Source organism: Narcine bancroftii, chromosome 12, assembly GCF_036971445.1.
Source record: "Narcine bancroftii isolate sNarBan1 chromosome 12, sNarBan1.hap1, whole genome shotgun sequence".
NCBI lineage: Eukaryota > Metazoa > Chordata > Chondrichthyes > Torpediniformes > Narcinidae > Narcine > Narcine bancroftii.
This window is the reverse complement of record NC_091480.1, coordinates 69,651,617-69,670,773: the sequence shown is the minus strand read 5'-3', so window position 1 is coordinate 69,670,773 and position 19,157 is coordinate 69,651,617. Positions and strand designations below refer to the sequence as shown.

General features: G+C 43.7%; 1 protein-coding gene across 6 annotated transcripts in view; it reads right to left on the bottom strand.

Moving 5' to 3' along the window:
- Positions 1-2,971: 2,971 nt before the first annotated feature.
- The window catches only part of smarcc2 (SWI/SNF related BAF chromatin remodeling complex subunit C2), a 115,666-nt gene continuing 99,480 nt past the window's right edge, over positions 2,972-19,157 (bottom strand). For 3 of the 6 annotated variants that reach the window (XM_069906740.1, XM_069906742.1, XM_069906741.1), the window contains exons 24-28: positions 16,582-16,742; positions 12,859-12,993; positions 12,446-12,755; positions 10,756-11,145; positions 2,972-7,637 (exon numbers count right to left, since the gene is read on the bottom strand). In XM_069906740.1, the coding sequence (XP_069762841.1) occupies positions 7,570-7,637; positions 10,756-11,145; positions 12,446-12,755; positions 12,859-12,993; positions 16,582-16,742 (1,064 nt within the window). In that variant the 3' untranslated portion in view covers positions 2,972-7,569. The remainder of the gene's footprint in view (positions 7,638-10,755; positions 11,146-12,445; positions 12,756-12,858; positions 12,994-16,581; positions 16,743-19,157) is intronic. The other 3 variants (XM_069906743.1, XM_069906745.1, XM_069906744.1) reach the window with 2 other exon arrangements.

The window sequence follows — 19,157 nt, the reverse complement described above, 5'->3', positions numbered from 1 at the left end:
CCGGAACTGCTGAAGCAAGTGGTGGGGCATGTTTTTTCAAAAAACGATAGTCAACTGTCATTCTCCAGGAGCTGTCCGGCTTCTGGACCGGCCAAACAGGGCTATTAAAGGCCGATGTTGCGGGCCTCACTACCCCTTCTTCTTGCAGAGCATCGATGGAGGCAGTAATCTCTTCCTTCCCCCTAGGGAGGCGATATTGTGAATGCACACTGGTTTCGAGGGGGGAGGCACCATCACAGGATCCCACTTAGCCTGACCCACCACTAGTCTCTTTGTAATAGTCCAAATTCCACATGCAAATCCCCCTTGGCTAGCATTTAGGGGCGTACCGGCCAACATATTAAGACCCAGGATACACTCGTAAGTGGCAGCCACCAGGGCATGTAACCATATGGGGGAAGGGCCATCACCCACCGTGGCACGGACTTTTATTTCCTTCACCAGGGTGATTGCTCCTCTCATCCCCTCTATTCGAAATGTCGGTCCAGTCCAGAGGTCGGGGTTACCAGGAATCACCGAGTGCTCCACACCGGTGTCGACCAAGGCCAAATATTGGCGGTCATTACCCCCACCCCAGTGGATTGTTAACGGTATATAACGGGTCCCATGTATCCACTGTATCTCAATGGAGTAGACATGGGAGCCCTGCCCACACCCTCATGCTTTAGTAGGGTTCGGGGGCTTCCAGGCCCACATGCCACTATTATCCATAAGAGCCTTTTTAACCAATTGTTGTATCTCATCACGGGTAACTGGAGCAGGAGAAGCTGACTCGATAGAAGCAGCAGTGGGAGCAGAAGGCTCAGCTGGGCCAGAAGGACTCAACACCTGGGGATGATGTTCCCCTGCCTTCCTCTTATAAAGGGCATAAAGGACGGCGGTAGGTTTCCCATCAATATCACTTTTAGGTACGCCTAACTTTAACAAGGTTAGAAAAAGGTCCTTTCTTGTCGGTCTGTTATTAGTAACAGCCCCTCTCTTTTCATCCTGGTTGTCTGATTTAACCTGGGCTGTACATGAGTGGATTTTACCTCCCAATTCTAATTCTCGAAGCCCAGTTAAGGCGTGCACCGCCTCAGACACAGGGTGCCCAATTAGCGGACTAGTTACGGACAGAACCAGTCCCCGTACAGTGGGTTGGGCGGAACGAACCAATCGGGTATGCATTCTGGCCGTGAATATCTCTTCATCAGGGCTCCCCCCATGTACCCACAGCCTCAAACGCCCTGCATACAAGACAGAGGCCAGGGCCTGCTGACGAATTACTGCTATACCCTCCTCTGGGGTGCCCCAATTGTTCTGGAAATGTAAATCCCAATCTACTGGTGATGGGTATACTCATAGCAGGACATCCCCTAGAGTGGCAAGTAAGTAATCCACCTCTCTTCCTCTACCCCGCAGCTCAGCAGTGACCCGGATATCAGTAATCAATGTTCCTCATCCCAACAATTCCTTAGGGGTTGAAAATACATTACCCCCTCCTTGTTCCCAAATACGCAAGAACCAGGCCACCAGAGTTTCTCCTGCCTTTTGCCTAAATCGATCTCCAATGGCGGCCAGCTCTTTTATAGAGAAGTCACGTGTCGTTAACTGCTCTTGACCCCTGCTCCCACTTTGGCCACAGGGTCCTTTGCCCAGTGGACGGGACGAGGCTGAGGCCTTCCTGTAGAGGGGGTGGGCCATTGAGCATAAGCAGGGGTTCGGGTACCTTCCCCTGGGTCCGCTTGGGAGACTGGGGTATCTACCTCTTCAATCTCATCAGTTACATTCCACCGCTCTCGCTCTCCGTTTGGAAAATCTGCTGCCTTACGGAGCGGGCGTGAACAGCGGGTGGAGAGGGTACTATGTTAGGCACATGCTGAGGAGTATCTGCATTATTACCATTGTCATCATTCTAGATATTCCCATCCCAATCATCAATTACATCAGGATCGTCGCCATTCCTTATCATGGCACGAATACGAAGTGGATTGGGTTCTACTCCATGCCTTTCCTTATCTGCACAGAGCTGCTGCCGGAGTTTAATATTACAGCCGATCGTCTGGACATTCTTTGGGTCGGTCCTGACTGGTGCGAACAATCTCGATCATCATGGAACAGCGTTGTCGCATGGCTTCAAGCTCCTCCTCGAGTTGCTCTCTTTTGTGCTGGGATTCTACTTCTCTTTGAACAGATTCTGCTTCACGCTGAACGGAGCGGCGTAAGGCTGTGGCCAGCAGCCAAAAACCGTCCGTCAGCGTCCCCTTTTTAACAGGAAATTTACTTTCTCGAAAGCGAGTGGCAACCTGCTCTCCCAGAGGCACACTTGATGAATCTAACTTCTCATACCAACTAATGGGTGGTCCCAACAAAGAAGGGGTATTGCCCAACATGCCAAACCCAACGTCTTTGGAAGTCCATCCCAGTATCAAGAACTGCTCAGGGCTCACCTCTTTCTTTCGGCGAAACATCTCGAGACCAATCCTGCTGACTACGCCAATTGTCCTGGGTAAACTTGTACCTCTCACTTTGTTCGTTTTAGATTGGTCACAGTGTTTGAGCTACCGAAAGAAAATAGACACACACGTCGAGAGCACTTCAGTTTATACAAATGTTTATTACAAATTCTAAAACTGATATCAAACTACAATACGCAAGCCCTTCCCAATTATACTTATCAACACCTGGACTGGTCCCAACTGCTGAAGCGAGGCAACGACCGCACACTTGTAGTAGGTTGTCGGGGCGCCAGTAGCAGCTTCTCCACCTCCCCTGACTGGGACATTGGCTGGACTCTAGAAGTTCTTCTTGCTGAGAGATGTTGCCACCTCTGGAGAGTCTCAAACTTCAGCAGCAGGACCATGGCTTATATTACCCAAAAACTGCTTACCCAAGCACCTATTCCCAGAACAGTAAGAAAGATAAGTGAGCAAGCAAGCAAGCATGCCGAGGCTTCTATCGAATAACACAACCTTCAGTTTATCATTTTGAATTCAATGGTTTATTTTGCGTAAAGGCTAGGCCTCTTGACAGTCTGTGACCAAAACATTGCGTCAAGGCTAGGCCAAAACAGGCAGGAAAATTAAATGTTCTTGGTACATAGATGTCCTTTTGTCAGATAACTGCATCTCTGGGCCTCATGGTGGAATTTAGCTTATGTCTGCTGATTCTAAAAAACAAGCAGGTTCTCAGCCTTGCAGAAGCAAAGGTTTCAAAAGTAAAAAAAAACATGATTTAAAGCTAAAGCAAAAAAGCATAGTTTAAATCCTCCAATACAGTTCATCTGTAGGTTAAGGCTGGCAAACTATGCCAGCTGCAGGGAAACAGACTGCATGAGCCATTTATGGAAATGTGAATGGGGAACATTAGGGCCATGGAACCTGGGAATGACATAAGAAGTAAATACAATACTGCTCTGATATTTAATAAGTACATGTTTATTCTTTAGCAATTTCTCATGATTGCAAAAGTTGTACAGACTACGGAGTTACAGACTACATTCTGACAAAACTACAATTGAAATTTCTGAATTTGTAAAAAGAACTGCTTACTTTCAAAGGGCTTGACAAAATTTTGTACTTTTATTTTAACATTTGACTCAATTTTATTCACGATGTGAAAGAAACTTCAAATTGTTGCAAGAGATGTTCATGGTTTAAAAACCATGACTCCCCTCATTGATATCTATTTCTAAAGAGTTCTGGCAATTTTTAGATAATACTGTCACTTTCAGAATGTATAATGGATGCTTTGAATGTAATGGAGGGTGACAAACAAGTACTTGTGACTCAAGTGGCCCAAAAAATAGTTTGTTCCAATACAGTTCAATATTAAAGAAAAATATTTCAAATTTCTATTTTGTGTTGGAACAGAGCATATACAACACAGGCAGATGAATACGATGGGAAATGTCGAGCAAACTATTAATATAAAAATTAGCAGATATACAATAAAATCAAAGACACCTCCAGCCAAGCAGCTAGTCCCTGAAATCAGCGTGTGATCATTGGTGGTATAACAATCTCAAAGCCTTTGCACATTGTTCACTTAAATCAGTGCGGACTTGAGGGGCCGAGATGGCCTGTTTCCGTAATGCAATTGTTATATGGTTATAATTTGCCCAGCTCTTTCGCAAACCCCAGTGCTTGGCTGAACCAGCCAGCCACCTTTTATCAGTGGCACTGCTAAATTTCCACGTTGGCACTGATTGTAATTTCCAGGAAGAAACAAACACTCAGTTTCACAAGATGTCGTCAAGCTGAAGGTGGGACAGTGAAGGGGAGGCCATTGAGGAGCAGAGGGACCTTGGAATAACGGTTCGTCGTTCTTTGAAAGTGGTTGCTCATGTGAATAGGGTGGTGAAGAAGGCTTTTGGTATGCTGGCCTTTATAAATCAAAGCATAGAATATAGGAGCTGGGAAGTGATGTTGAGACTGTTCAAGGCATTGGTGAGGCCAAATTTGGAATCCCATGTGCGGTTCTGGTCCCCAAATTATAGGAAGGATATCAATAAGGTAGAGAGGGTGCAGAGAAGATTTACCAAAATGCTGCCTGGCTTGCAGTATCTAGAATACAAAGAAAGATCGAGTAGATTAGGTCTTCATTCATTGGAGCATAGAAGGTTGAGGGGGGGATTTGATAGATATTTACTAAAATGTTGCCTGGATTGCAGTATTTAGACTACAAAGAAAGATTGAGTAGACTGGGTCTTTATTCATTGGAGTGCAGAAGGTTGGGGTATTTAAAATTATCGCCTTATCTGTCCACACTTCAATAGCTAACAAAGATTGTGGCATCTTCTCAACTCTTAGAATACGTTCTTTTCTTCAAGTAGAACTTCCGAGTTAAAACCAGAGTAGAAGCTCGGGGGCGTAGGGGGAGACTTTTGCTAAATCACTACACCGGAAAGTATATTAGTATTAGTGTGATTGTCCCAGTGGAATGAAAACCAGAGGGATGGGAGGGAGCTGAAATCTGTCAGGAGGTCCGATACACATTCTCATTTCCGTTAAGAAACCAGCTAACTCGGGGCCCACTGGCTGTTTCTTGTTCTGTACATTCTCCACAATGCTAACAGTTATAGCACAGCAATAACATCTGGAAAGATTGGCAATATTTAATAGATGTGCTTCAGTGACTGCATTTAACAATTCAAACATTAAAATTAATTCATTCAAATATTTTCAGAGTGACTGACGAGGCCAGGAAACAGAATTGGACAGCTGCATCTACACAGTAGCAATGTCTTAACCAATAAAAGTATACGCTTCTGAGCATTTGTCTCTACTTGTGTCTGCCCTGTGTGTGTCATCAAGTGCATTTGTGTGTGTATTTACAGAGGAAGAGATCGCATCCGTACAAGTTAAAACCACTAACAAAAGCCATCTCAGAGGTAAAAATTTGTTTCAAAAACAAAACCAAAAGAGAACCATTTTAAACAGTCTTTCTTTCTAACACACAAACAAACATTCTGTATAAAAGGCCAAATTTAGAATACTTTGTGCAGATCTGGTCCCCAAATTATAGGAAGGATATCAATAAGGTGGAGAGGGTGCAGAGAAGATTTACTGAAATGTTGCCTGGATTGCAGAATCTAGAATACAAGGAAAGATTGAGTAGACTGGGTCTCATTGGAGGTTGAGGGGGGATTTGATAGAGGTGTTTAAAATTATGAGGGGGATTGACAGAGTAGATGTGAATAGGCTCTTCCCCTTGAGGGTAGGTGAGATTAGAATGAGGGGGCATAAGTTAAGGGTTAGGGGACAAAAGTTTAGAAGTAACATGAGGGGAAACTTCTTCACTTAAGAGAGTGGATCGAACTTCTGGAAGAGGTGGTCAATGTTGTCATTTAAGGGAAGATTGGATGAGTGCACGGATGAGAGGGGATTGGAGGGTTACGGACAGGGAGCGAGTAGGAGATCACATATCGGTGTGGACAAGAGGGGCCGAGATGGCCTGTTTCCGTACTGTAATTGTTATATGGTTCAAATGACCAGGACCGTAGCACAAATCAAGCGCTCAGCCCAATGGGGTTCGACAGGTCATATGACTGATTCCTTTTCAGGGCTTAAAGTTTGTGCACTTTAAACATCATCACCAAAAAAAAAATGGACCCAAACAGAAATGGGATATCACTTTAAACTCAAATTGTCAAATATTTCTTGCAATACAAGTTGGATTTAAATTGAATGAGGGCCCTCACCACATACCAATTAATGAAACGGCAGCTGAATCAGAAAGCGTCAACCAGTGAAAAGCAGAGTTAGGCAGAAACAAAGTTATTTCATGGTTGCTAATGCTAATTTAACCAGCCACTGAATGACCAACCATCACACAAGACACAAAAATAAACACAGGAACATTAGGAGGCTATTTGTGTCCTTTGGTGCTTTAATCATGTTCAATAACTTGAAAGGAGGGTGAAGGTTTTCCTGGGTTCTGTGCTGTAACCAGTTATTATCCAGTGTTTGGGGCAACTGTTTAACAATTACAATACGGAATCCTCCCTCAACCTTCTACGCCCCAATGAATAAAGATCCAGTCTACTCAATCTTTCTTTGTATTCTAGATACTGCAATCCAGGCAACATTTTAGTAAACTAGATAAACATCTCCCAGCAATAAAGTCTTTATATTGGGGATCCATTTACCCTCATGAGGAACAAAATGACATGGCAGGTTGTCTGCCAGAGGATGCCATTCCTGTCCATAACAATGTAGAACTCTTTTCGACTGAAATAGGTTTAATGATGATGTGTTCAGTCATTCAATATAGAAGGAAGCTAAACTAACCTTCTTAAGTCATCATATAAGCCATGGACACAAGACTGGAATGAGATTGCTGAAAGCCTAAACCTCCTAATCCCATGCTGATTTCAAAAGTTGCTAACTGCCATTTTGAATCAAAATGGAAGTCCAAGCATTGAAGTATAGAATTCCACGTGAACAAAATCATTCAAGCTTGTGGCTTTAGCCCAACAAACAATGTTAGCACACTTATGAAATGGATAAATACCTAACATGCAAGTTGTTGACTATAAAGCAAGAACTAAATAAAAAAACTTCCATGGCTGGCCATAGACGTTTTCGCGTCAAATTCTGCCCCCTCCTCCCCTCCCCAAATTGGCACCAAAAAAAGATAGCTCACAAATGACAAAACGAGGAAATTAGCCACAGTCCACTATGCATTGAACAAGGAATAAGGGCTTGCTCACCAAAGTCTTCCAATCATAGTTTGGTAATTGCAATTAAAACCCAGAATATAGCAGAATATGTAATGTGGTCACTGTCCAGTGAACACGTGACCTCACTGACATCGATATAGCAGAATATGTAATGTGGTCACTGTCCAGTGAACATGTGACCTCACCGACATCAATATAGCAAAATATACATTGGTCTATGTAATGTGGTCACTGTCCAGTGAACACGTGACCTCACCGACATCAGAAGCACCTCCATTAATTATCTGAATTGTTACTTTAAAATCAAATTAAACTTGAGAAAGAATAACTCAGCGCTCCTCACACTGGAACACTTGAGAAAACTTTCCTTTTAGGTAGAATGCTTTGTCCTGCTTGAACATTTCACATCACTGTGATGGAGGGGCTGATGCTGCTGGGGTTGCCAGGACCTCCGTCTGCATTGAACCTCCTTGCTCTGAAAAAAATAAATCAACATCGTTTTAACGAGATGGTTGGACAGAGTAGGATGCAGCTTCACACAAAACCAGGTATATTTCTTCAAGTGGGTATTCAGAACCCAAATCAAAAGGTGTTAAGAATGGTCTTTTTTGAGCAACAGTTTAGATGCAAGAACTAAATATCTTCTCTGGTGAATAAAATCAATGTGGGTTGGATTTTTCAATCAGCTGGGAAGTGAACACATTCACTTGCTGATGTTGAAAAGATCTGCCCATGAACATCAAGTGATTTTTGAGGTGAAAACACATTTCCAGCATGGGGTTGAGTTAGGTATCAATTTTTAGTCCATGGGGGGTGGGGGGGGGGGGGTTGGTGTTCAATTTGGGTGAACGATTTTAATGAATTCTTACAATTAGCCACTCAGGGTGGGGGGGGGGGGGGAGAGTGCAATTTCCAGCGCTGTTATTGTAACTTGCGGCTGATGTTTTAATAGTTATATAGAACATAGATGGTGGAGTGGCCAATCGGGTTGGTAAATATGTGGACGATGCAAAAATAGGGGGAGTTGTGGAGAGTGAAGATAGTTTTCAGGGACTGCAGAAGGATTTGGACGGCTTAGAAGAGCGGGCTGAAAGATGGCAGATGGAGTTTAATATTGATAAATGTGAGGTGCTTCATTTAGGGAAAATTAATCAAAACAGGACATATGCAGTGAAGGGGAGGACCTTGAGGAACAGAGAGAACTTGGAATAACGGTTCGTCGTTCTTTGAAAGTGGATTCTCATGTCGATAGGGTGGTAAAGAAGGCTTTAGGTAGGCTGGCCTTTATAAATCAAAGCATAGAATATAGGAGCTGGGAAGTGTTCAAGGCATTGGTGAGGCCAAATCTGGAATACTGTGTGCAGTTCTGGTCCCCGAATTGTAGGAAAGATATCAATAAGGTAGAGAAGGTGCAGAGAAGATTTACTAAAATGTTGCCTGGATGGCAGTATCAAGAATACAAAGAAAGATTGAGTAGACTGGGACTTTATTCATTGGAGCATAGGAGGTTGAGGGGGGATTTGATAGAGATTTACTAAAATGTTGCCTGGATTACAGTATCTAGAATACAAAAAAAGAGTGAGTAGACTGGGTCTTCATTCATTGGAGTGTACAAGGTTGAGGAGGGATTTGATAGACGTACTTAAAATTATGAGGGGGATAGACAGAATAGATGTGAATAGGCTCTTCCCCTTGAGGGTAGGTGAGATTGGAACGAGGGGTCATAAGTTAAGGGTTAGGGGGCAAAAGTTTAGAAGTAGCAGGAGGGGAAACCTCTTCACTCAGAGACGGGTAGTTGACTGGAATGAACTTCCGGAAGAGGTGGTCAATTTTGTCACTTAAGAGAAGGTTGGATGAGTGCATGAATGTGAGGGGATTAGAGGGTTATGGACAGGGATCAGGTAGGAGATCACTTAAATCGTTGCGGACTAGAGGGGCCGAGATGGCCTGTTTCTACCCTGTAATTGTTATATGGTTATATATCCTGCTTTGCGGAAACTGCCAAAATGTTTGGCCTGGAAGTCAGCCTGAAGAAAACTGAGGTCCTCCATCAGCCAGCTCCCCACCATGACTACCAGCCCCCCCACATCTCCATCGGGCACACAAAACTCAAAACGGTCAACCAGTTTACCTATCTCGGCTGCACCATTTCATCAGATGCAAGGATCGACAATGAGATAGACAACAGACTCGCCAAGGCAAATAGCGCCTTTGGAAGACTACACAAAAGAGTCTGGAAAAACAACCAACTGAAAAACCTCACAAAGATAAGCGTATACAGAGCCGTTGTCATACCCACACTCCTGTTCGGCTCCGAATCATGGGTCCTCTACCGGCACCACCTACGGCTCCTAGAACGCTTCCACCAGCGTTGTCTCCGCTCCATCCTCAACATCCATTGGAGCGCTCACACCCCTAACGTCGAGGTACTCGAGATGGCAGAGGTCGACAGCATCGAGTCCACGCTGCTGAAGATCCAGCTGCGCTGGATGGGTCACGTCTCCAGAATGGAGGACCATCGCCTTCCCAAGATCGTATTATATGGCGAGCTCTCCACTGGCCACCGTGACAGAGGTGCACCAAAGAAAAGGTACAAGGACTGCCTAAAGAAATCTCTTGGTGCCTGCCACATTGACCACCGCCAGTGGGCTGATAACGCCTCAAACCGTGCATCTTGGCGCCTCACAGTTTGGCGGGCAGCAGCCTCCTTTGAAGAAGACCGCAGAGCCCACCTCACTGACAAAAGGCAAAGGAGGAAAAACCCAACACCCAACCCCAACCAACCAATTTTCCCTTGCAACCGCTGCAATCGTGTCTGCCTGTCCCGCATCGGACTGCCTGTCCCGCATCGGACTGGTCAGCCACAAACGAGCCTGCAGCTGACGTGGACTTTTTACCCCCTCCATAAATCTTCGTCCGCGAAGCCAAGCCAAAGATATATCCTTGAACGTCCTTTACTATCACCAAACCCAGCCACACCCTGTCTAGTGGCAGGGTGGGAATATTGACGTAACTCTGACCGCAGCCTTTTAAAAGTGACCATTTATGCGGGTGATTGGAACTGGGTGTGAAAATGCTGGTCTTGTCACCAATACCCTCAAGACTAGCATTTTCATAACATTTCCTTCATAACACTTGCTCCATATTGGCCTGATCTACAATCCAAGAGGCAGTGACAGCAATGGATATGTTACAGACTAACACTCCATCTGTACAATCTACTTTCAGGGTAGGGTCAGCTAATCCATTCTAGCGCTTGTCTCAGTTTGAAAGCATTATACTGAACCCTGAGAGTGAATGAATTGTGTGATAACCGATTCCACTACATGGTTGAGTCAAACCATTTTATCAACGGAATGTGATCACCTGGTCCCATGGGGTGAAAGGTCACTGAGATCATCTATTGTGTCAAATCTCAATGTCAGTAGATATGTTCCACAGAAGCCCAATATTCTTATTTGAAAGAGATAGTCTATCTGAAACGTTGCCTAATGACAAATGAACGAACAGTTCAGGGAAACTAATTGCAATTAGCTTTTGTTTTGCCTATTCGTTGAGATGCTGTTGGAAGTATTCTAAGGATTACTGCTCACCTGGCAATGGGCTTGTGTTTCCCTGCATGACAGCAACAATAGCAGGGCTTTGAGCAGCTGGTGGGGATCTCAAAGGCATGGAGTCTGCATTGATGTTTCCTGGTATGTTGGGATGCAAAGAACTAAGCAGATCTGCAGGAACGTTTCCTGGCAGCCCCGTACAGATATCGCTAGGAACGACTCTACTGGACATACTGCCATGCACCGGGTTTGACATGCGGACAGGATGGTTAGCTGGGATGGTAGTAACCATGCTACATGCGATATTGGCTGGGACCATGCAAGATGTATCAGCAGCCACATTACCAGACATGTTCGTAGGCATACCAACAGGCGCGTTGCTGGGCATCAGTTGGTTTGGAGTTGGTTGCCCTGGAAATGGTGACTGACCTGGAAAAAGTAAAATCAATTTACAATATTTGTAGTAAGGTATAGGTTGGAAAGAAAAAGGTTGAGAATCACTGCTCTTGACCGAACTGTTACTGAAATCTTTTGCTTGAGAAAAATGGTCATTGGCCCATTTCCTTTGAAGTTCTGAAACCGCGCACATCACGAGTCCATGAGGGACGATTAAAACAGCGGGTTTCTAACTTTTTCTTTTTACTCACATCCCACTTTAAAATATTCCCCAAGCCATCAGTGCTCTGTGATTAGTAAGGGATTGTTGAAGGTGGGATGTGGGTGGGAAGGGAAGGTTGAGAATCACTGCTCTGGACTCAATTGTTACTGAAATCTTTTGCTTGAGAAAAATGGTCATTGGCCCATTTCCTTTGGAGTTCTGAAACCGTGCACATAACGAGCCAAATAAGGACAATTAAAACAGTGGCTTTCAACCTTTTTCTTTCCACCTACATCCCACCTTAAGTAATCCCTATGCCATTGGTGCTCTGTGAATAGTAAGGGATGGTTTAAAGTGGGATGTGGGTGGGAAAGGAAGACTGAGATATACGAGTGGGAAGGGAAGGTTGAGAATCACTGATCGAGACCCAATTGTTACTGAAATCCTTTGCCTGAGAAAAATGGTCTTTGGCCCATTTCCTTTGGAGTTCTGAAACTGTGCACGTCACGAGTCCAATAAGGACAATTAAAACAGTGGTTTTCACCCACATCCCACCTCAAGCAATCCCTTACTCATCACAGAGCATCGATGGCATAGGGATTACTTAAAGTGGGATGTTAGTGGTAAGAGAAAGGTTGAGAACCACTGTTTTAATCGTCCCTTATTGACTCGGTTTCATAGTTCCAAAGGTACTCTGTGATGAGTAAGGGATTGCTTAAGGTGGGATGTGGGTGAACACCACTGTTTGAATCGTCCCTCATGGACTCGTCATGTGCACGGTTTCAGACCTCCAAAGGAAATGGGCCAATGACCATTTTTCTCAAGCAAAAGATTTCAGTAACAATTGGGTCTGGAGCAGTGATTCTCAACCTTCCCTTCCCACTCGTATATCTCAATCTTCCTTTCCCACCCACATCCCACCTTAAACCATCCCTCACTGATCACAGAGCACTGATGGCATTGCGAATACTTCAAGTGGGCTGTGAGTGGAAAGGAAAAGGTTGAAAACCTCTGATTTTGTGCAATGTGAATTTCACCTCTCTTAGTTTTCCCTCCCCCTCATGCTTCAATCTTTGTTGCACTGTTGGGAAAAGCATGTTTGGGAAGCATATTCTTATCTCTTTCACTTACCATGGGCAAGAACGGGAGGTTGGGTCGGCTGGGGCGGTTGCTGCGGAATGGGTTGTGCGAGGGAATCCCCCGGTGCCTGGTTCAACGTCCCCTGCTGAACTGCAGCAGGCGGCACAGGCTGGACGGGCGCGGGGATGGCGGCCGGCTGCTGGCTGGCCTGAGGGCCGGATGGGAGCTGATGCTGCTGCTGTTGTTGCTGTTGGTGCAGCTGTTGGAAGTGCTGCTGGCGAGCCCTCATCTCAGCGTACTTCAGCTGCTCCATGTGGAAGGCCTGTCTGTCTGAGAGAAGCTGTTGCCTCTGGTATTCCAACTGTTCCATCAAAAGGAGAGGGTAAAATGTAAACTAACTAAGTGCCAGATTGCACCATAGGAAATACAAAGACAACTCACATTCTGAGAACACGGCCACTTACGGCTTCCCTTTCTCTGTCCATAATGGTCTCAAGTTCTTCAAAATGCCGGAGTTTGATTTCGAGTTTCTTCATTTGTGTTTCGACAAGCAGGGCAACCAGCGATTTGATCTTCCGCTCCTCCACTGCAGCAAGGTGCTGTAAGAGCAGAATTCAGGCACAGTCAACTTCCTGCCCAGCTCAAAAGAAAGAGCGACATCTCTGTTCTACCTGCAGTAGTCTACCAATCCCTTAATTCAGCACGGGGCAGAGAATAAATTTCGCCAACCACCCTCCTCCTAATCCTGAAAGCAAACAAAAAAAATTGGTGAAGTTCACTGACCAGTTTAATTTTAAAGTTATTATCCTTCAATTCACATCAGTGCTAGAACCCATGTTCCTCTTGCTCTGGCCTTGGACATCAGTGCTGGAACTCTTGTAGATCTCCATGTTCCCGCTCTGGCCTTGGACATCAGTGCTAGTTCCTCTTGCCCTGGCTTGGACATCAGTGCTAGAATCCATGTTCCACTTGGACATCAGTGCATGAATCCATGTTCCTCTTGCTTGGACACTCAGTGCTAGAACCCATGTTCCTCTTGCTCTGGCCCTGGTTTTCAGTGACTCACTACTGGTGGCTGTGTCTGCTGCTGTCAAGATCCTAAGTATAGAATTCCTTCCCTAAACCTCTCATCCCTCTGAAATTCCTTAAAGCTGCCGCTTTGGAATCAGTATCAGAATTTATTGACATGGACGTGCCGCAAAATGTGTGGTTTCATGGTGCAAATATTTCTATAAACCACCTCACAACTATAAGTCAAAGTGAGGCAGTGTGTGGGGTTCAATGATTGTTCAGGAACCTGATAGAGGAGGGGAAGGAGATGTCCTTTCGTCTTCAGGCTCCTGGACCTTCCCCCCCGGACGGTAGCAGAGTGATGAGGGCACAGCCCGGGCTGTTGGGGGGGGGGGGGTGGGGGAGGTGGGTAGAGGCTGGTTTAAGGCACCAGGCAGAAGGCTCTCCACAGTACCCCTGTAAGAACTTGAGTGTTGAATCTTATGGTCATGTGCCCTTTATCGGGCACTTAAAATGATCTGGGGCATTCAGCTGTGATACATATTCCAGTTGCTGTTTTGCAATGAAAAACATTATTGATTGGAGGACACTGTCTGAAATGATTTGTGGAGAGTCAAAACGCAGCAACCATTTGCTCCTTAATTTGGTTGAGTGGACGTAGCTGTTGAAATGTGCAGTATTTTGTTATTTCAGCAATGAAAGAAAAACAAAGGAGAATTCAAGAGAAGGTTGGACGAGTGCACGGATGTGAGGGGATTGGAGGGTTATGGACAGGGAGCGGGTAAGTGGAACTAGTGGAGTTCTCTTAAATCGGTGCGGACTAGAGGGGCCGAGATGTCCTGTTTCCGTACTGTAATGGTTATAATGTTTTATCGCACGTAACCCCCCCCATCCCACAAACCCCCCGCTGTAAACTATCCTAAAAGAAAGGAGGAGATCTACAACAACAACACCATTCAATCATTTGCCATGGATTGGGACCACACCACCAATGTATGGGAAAGCAAATATTAACAATCTAATTGCCATATATTCCATATACGGGCTCCACATTTTAATAAAAAAGGAATCATTATTTCTTAAGTTATATGTTATTTTCTCCAAGGGAATACATGATCTCATCTCCACGTTGCATCGTTGGATACTCAACTTAGTCTCATTTTTCCATGTAACTGCAAGACATTTCCTAGCCACTGCTAAAGCTAGTCTTAAAAAGGCAATTTGAAATTTATTTAATTTTAATTCCAAGTTTTTAATATAACCCAATAAAAATATCTTAGGGTCAAGTGAAATTTGAACATAACCTTCAAAAATTCCTTCAATTTTATTCCAAAAAGGTTTAACCGTCTCACATAACTAAACCAAATGTAAAAAGGTACCCACTTCCTTATGGCATCTAAAACATAAATCAGAAGAAACATATTTATATTTCTTCAATTTCTCCAGAGTCAAGTATAGTTGATGGATAAAGTTATAGTGAACCAATCTCTACCTTACATTTACACTTTTAGTCATACTGTCCTCACATATGGACATCCAATCACCTGGAGAAATAGATATTTCCAAATCTTATTCCCACTTCACTCTTGATTTATAAACATCTGGTTTAAGCATTTTATTCTGAAATAAAACATACATATCAGATATAAACTCTTTCTTACTGCTGTCAATAAGTAAAATTTCAAATTTTGCCTCAAAGTACGTCCAAAATTATTTAGCAATAATGCTTTAACTTGATAATTGGAAAAAAGATTGCTCAAAGTTATCTCAAATTTCTCTTTCATTCTTTGAAAAGAAATAAAATAACCTGCCTCATAACAATCTTCCAATTTAATTCCTTTTTGCTCCCACAACTTCAAGAGTTGATTATTAACTTTCAAGGGAAATAGCTTATTTTGAAACAAAGGTGTTTTTGCCAAAATTTTCCCCTGGGAACCTATAATTTCATTTTTTTAATTCCATAAGTCTACCAAATGCTTTAACACTGGTAAATTATAATTACCTAATAACTGAGAATGGCACAGTTACTGTAGCTGGTATATGAGACTGGAGCCATATAACAATTACAATACAGAAACAGGCCATCTCAGTCCCTCAAGCCCACACCGATTTAAGTGAACTCCTACCTGCTCCGTCCATAACCCTCCAATTCCCTCATATCCATGGACTCATCCAACCTTCTCTTAAATGACAAAATTGACCCTGCTGCAACCACCTCTTCTGGAAGGTCATTCCACTCAGCCACCGTTCTCTGAGTGAAGAAGCTTCCTCTCATGTTACTTCTAAACTTTTTCCCCCCTAACCCTTAACTTACCACCCCTTGTTCCAATCTGACCTATCCTTAAGGGGAAGAACCTATTCACATCTACTCTGTCTATCCCCTCATAATTTTAAACACCTCTATCAAATCCCCCTTCAAGCTCCAATGAATAAAGACCCAGTCTATTCAATCTTTCTTTGTATTCTAGATTCTGCAATCCAGGCAACATTTTAGTAAATCTTCTCTGCTCCCTCTCTATCTTATTGATATCCTTCCTCTAATTTGGGGACCAGAACTGCACACGGTATTCCAAATTTGGCCTCACCAAAGTTTTGAACAGTCACCTCCCAGCTCCTATATTCTATGCTTTGATTTATAAAGGCCAGCCTACCAAAAGCCTTTTTTACCACCCTATCGACATGAGAATCCACTCTCAAAGAACGATGAACCGTTATTCCAAGATCTCTCTCTTCCTCAATGCCCTCCCCTTCACTGCATGTCCCATTTTGATTATTCTTCCCAAAATGAAGCACCTCACATTTATCGATATTAAACTCCATCTGCCATCTTCTAGCCCACTATTCTAAGCAGTCCAAATCTTTCTGCAGTCCCCGAAAACCATCTTCACCCTCCACAACTCCCCCTATTTTTCGTATTGTCTGCGTATTTACTGACTCAGTTTGCCACTCCATCGTCCAAATCATTAACATAGATGGTGAACAGCTACTAAACGACTCGTATTTCAGCAAAAAATATAGCAGACCCTCTCACTAACGGCACTCAAATACTGAAATCACGATAACCCTCTACGAGATGATCTCCCAACAACCTGAAATGAACTGATATTACACAAATTTACGGTAACTGGTATTGGAAACTGCAGAGATGACGAATCTGCTTCCCTCCCGGCACTCACCTTTGCCTTGACTGCAGCCGTTGCCAGTGCAGCAGCTGCTGCTGTGGACAAGTTCCCTTCACCAATGTCCCGCTCTAGTTTGGTTTTTTTATCGGTTTCCGATTCTCCATCTTTCTTTGCTCCGTCATCCTGGAAATCTTTATTTTCTTTCTCTGTCTCTGCTGGGGTTAGCAAGAAAAGAATATCCCAATAATCAATTCTTTTGAAATTCTTATTTCTTTTCTTTTTAAATTATTTAATTGTTTGCATCATTACAGGAAAAAAATGAAACATTAATCAAATATCCATAGCTGATGATATAAAGTACTTTTATATATTTTCTCCCCATCCCACCCAAATGTAAGGAAAGAAACACCTACCATTTAATATACAATAATATTAGCATAGACAATCCTTAATTGTTATTGAAAATTACTAATTGAGAGGAGCAGTTAAGGTAGAAGAGGTTGGCGAAATATTATCCATAAATGGTTTCCAAATACTATAAAAATTTTCAACTCGATTCCTTAAACTATACGTAATTTTTTTTCCAAAGGTGTACAATTTCACATCTCACTATTCTTCTTCTTTGGCTTGGCTTCGCGGACGAAGATTTATGGAGGGGTATGTCCACGTCTGCTGCAGGCTCGTTGGTGACTGACAAGTCCGATGTGGAACAGGCAGGTATGGTTGCACCGGTTGCAAGGGAAAATTGGTTGGTTGGTTGGGTGTTGGGTTTTTCCTCCTTTGTCTTTTGTCAGTGAAGTGGGCTCTGCGGTCTTCTTCAAAGGAGGTTGCTGCCCGCCGAACTGTGAGGCGCCAAGATGCATGGTTGGAGGCGATATCAGCCCACTGGCTGTAGTCAATGGGGCAGGCACCAAGAGATTTCTTTAAGCAGTGCTTGTACCTCTTCTTTGGCGCACCTCTGTCTCGGTGGCAAGTGGAGAGCTCGCCATAAAAACACGATCTTGGGAAGGCGATGGTCCTCCATTCTGGAGACGTGACCCACCCAGCGCAGTTGGGTCTTCAGCAGCATGGATTCGATGCTTGCGGACTCTGCCAACTCGAGTACTTCGATGTTGGTGATGAAGTCATTCCAATGAATGTTGAGGATGGAGCGGAGACAGCGCTGATGGAAACGTTCTAGGAGCCGTAGGTGATGCCGGTAGAGGACCCATGATTCGGAGCCGAACAAGAGCGTGGGTATGACAATGGCTCTGTACACGCTGATCTTTGTGTGTTTCTTCAGGTGGTTGTTTTTCCAGACTCTTTTGTGTAGTCTTCCAAAGGCGCTATTTGCCTTGGCGAGTCTGTTGTCTATCTCTTTGTCGATCCTTGCATCAGATGAAATCGTGCAGCCGAGGTAGGGTAAACTGGTTGACCGTTTTGAGTTCTGTGTGCCCGATGGAGATGTGGGGGGGCTGGTAGTCATGGCGGGGAGCTGGCTGATGAGGACCTCAGTTTTCTTCAGGCTGACTTCCAGGCCAAACATTTTGGCAGTTTCCGCAGAACAGGACGTCATGCGCTGGAGAGCTGGCTCTGAATGGGCAACTAAAGCAGCATCGTCTGCAAAGAGTAGTTCATGGACAAGTTGCTCTTGTGTCTTGGTGTGAGCTTGCAGGCGCCTCAGATTGAAGAGACTGCCATCCGTGCGGTACCATCTAATTAATAACACTTCTCTGGCTCTACATTTCTTTGCAGTTGCTATTGCAACACTTAAAAAAAATTTCTTGATATTTGTCCAATTTCAATTTCATAATTATCTCCCTGTTACTCAGTCCCTGAAGTCCTAAAAAGATTCTTGGACCCTTTGGTATCAATTTGCCCTAATAATAAACTCACTCTGTTCCAAAACCTTTCCGCTTTTTCACAAGACTACACTGAATGCAAAAAAAGTCCCCATTTCTTTCACACATCGAAAACACTTATTTTAATAATTAGGATTAAGTCCATTTTAACTTGTATGGAGTATAATACAATTGATGAAGAAAATGATATTGAACCATTTTACTGCATTCGTAACACTTTCATAACATAATTTTGACCAAATCTCCTCCTGGTTTATATAAATCTTTTTTTCTTTGCAGTCTCTTGTAATTTTATATACATGTTAATAAAAAATTCCTTAACAACAAATGTATGTTATTATGTCTTCAAATTGACTTTGTTCTGCTCCCACTCTCTTTTTTTGCAGTTCTTATCTCCCGAAATCCAGCCCTTTTCCCCCTTAACTCATACTGATTCTAGCACTGATGTCCAAGCCAGAGCAAGAGGAACATGGGTTATAGCACTGTCACCTGTTCCCTTGTGTGCTTGTCCAGCCTGCACCTAACCCATTTGCTTCAATCACTCCCCTATGAAAATAGAGATCAACTGTCTGCCACTCGCTTCTTCCAGATTGCTCTGTTGGATTACTTGGTGACTCTCCGACACTGATTGCCTTACAGGTGATGGTTGTGACAAAAATGTATCAACATCCATTGCTGCTGTTTTTCCACACAAAAGCTTTAAATTAACTTGAAAAAAAACAATTAACTAATAAATCACAAAAACTCCAATTTTTAATCTGAAATGATGATCCCCAAAAATGTTATGAG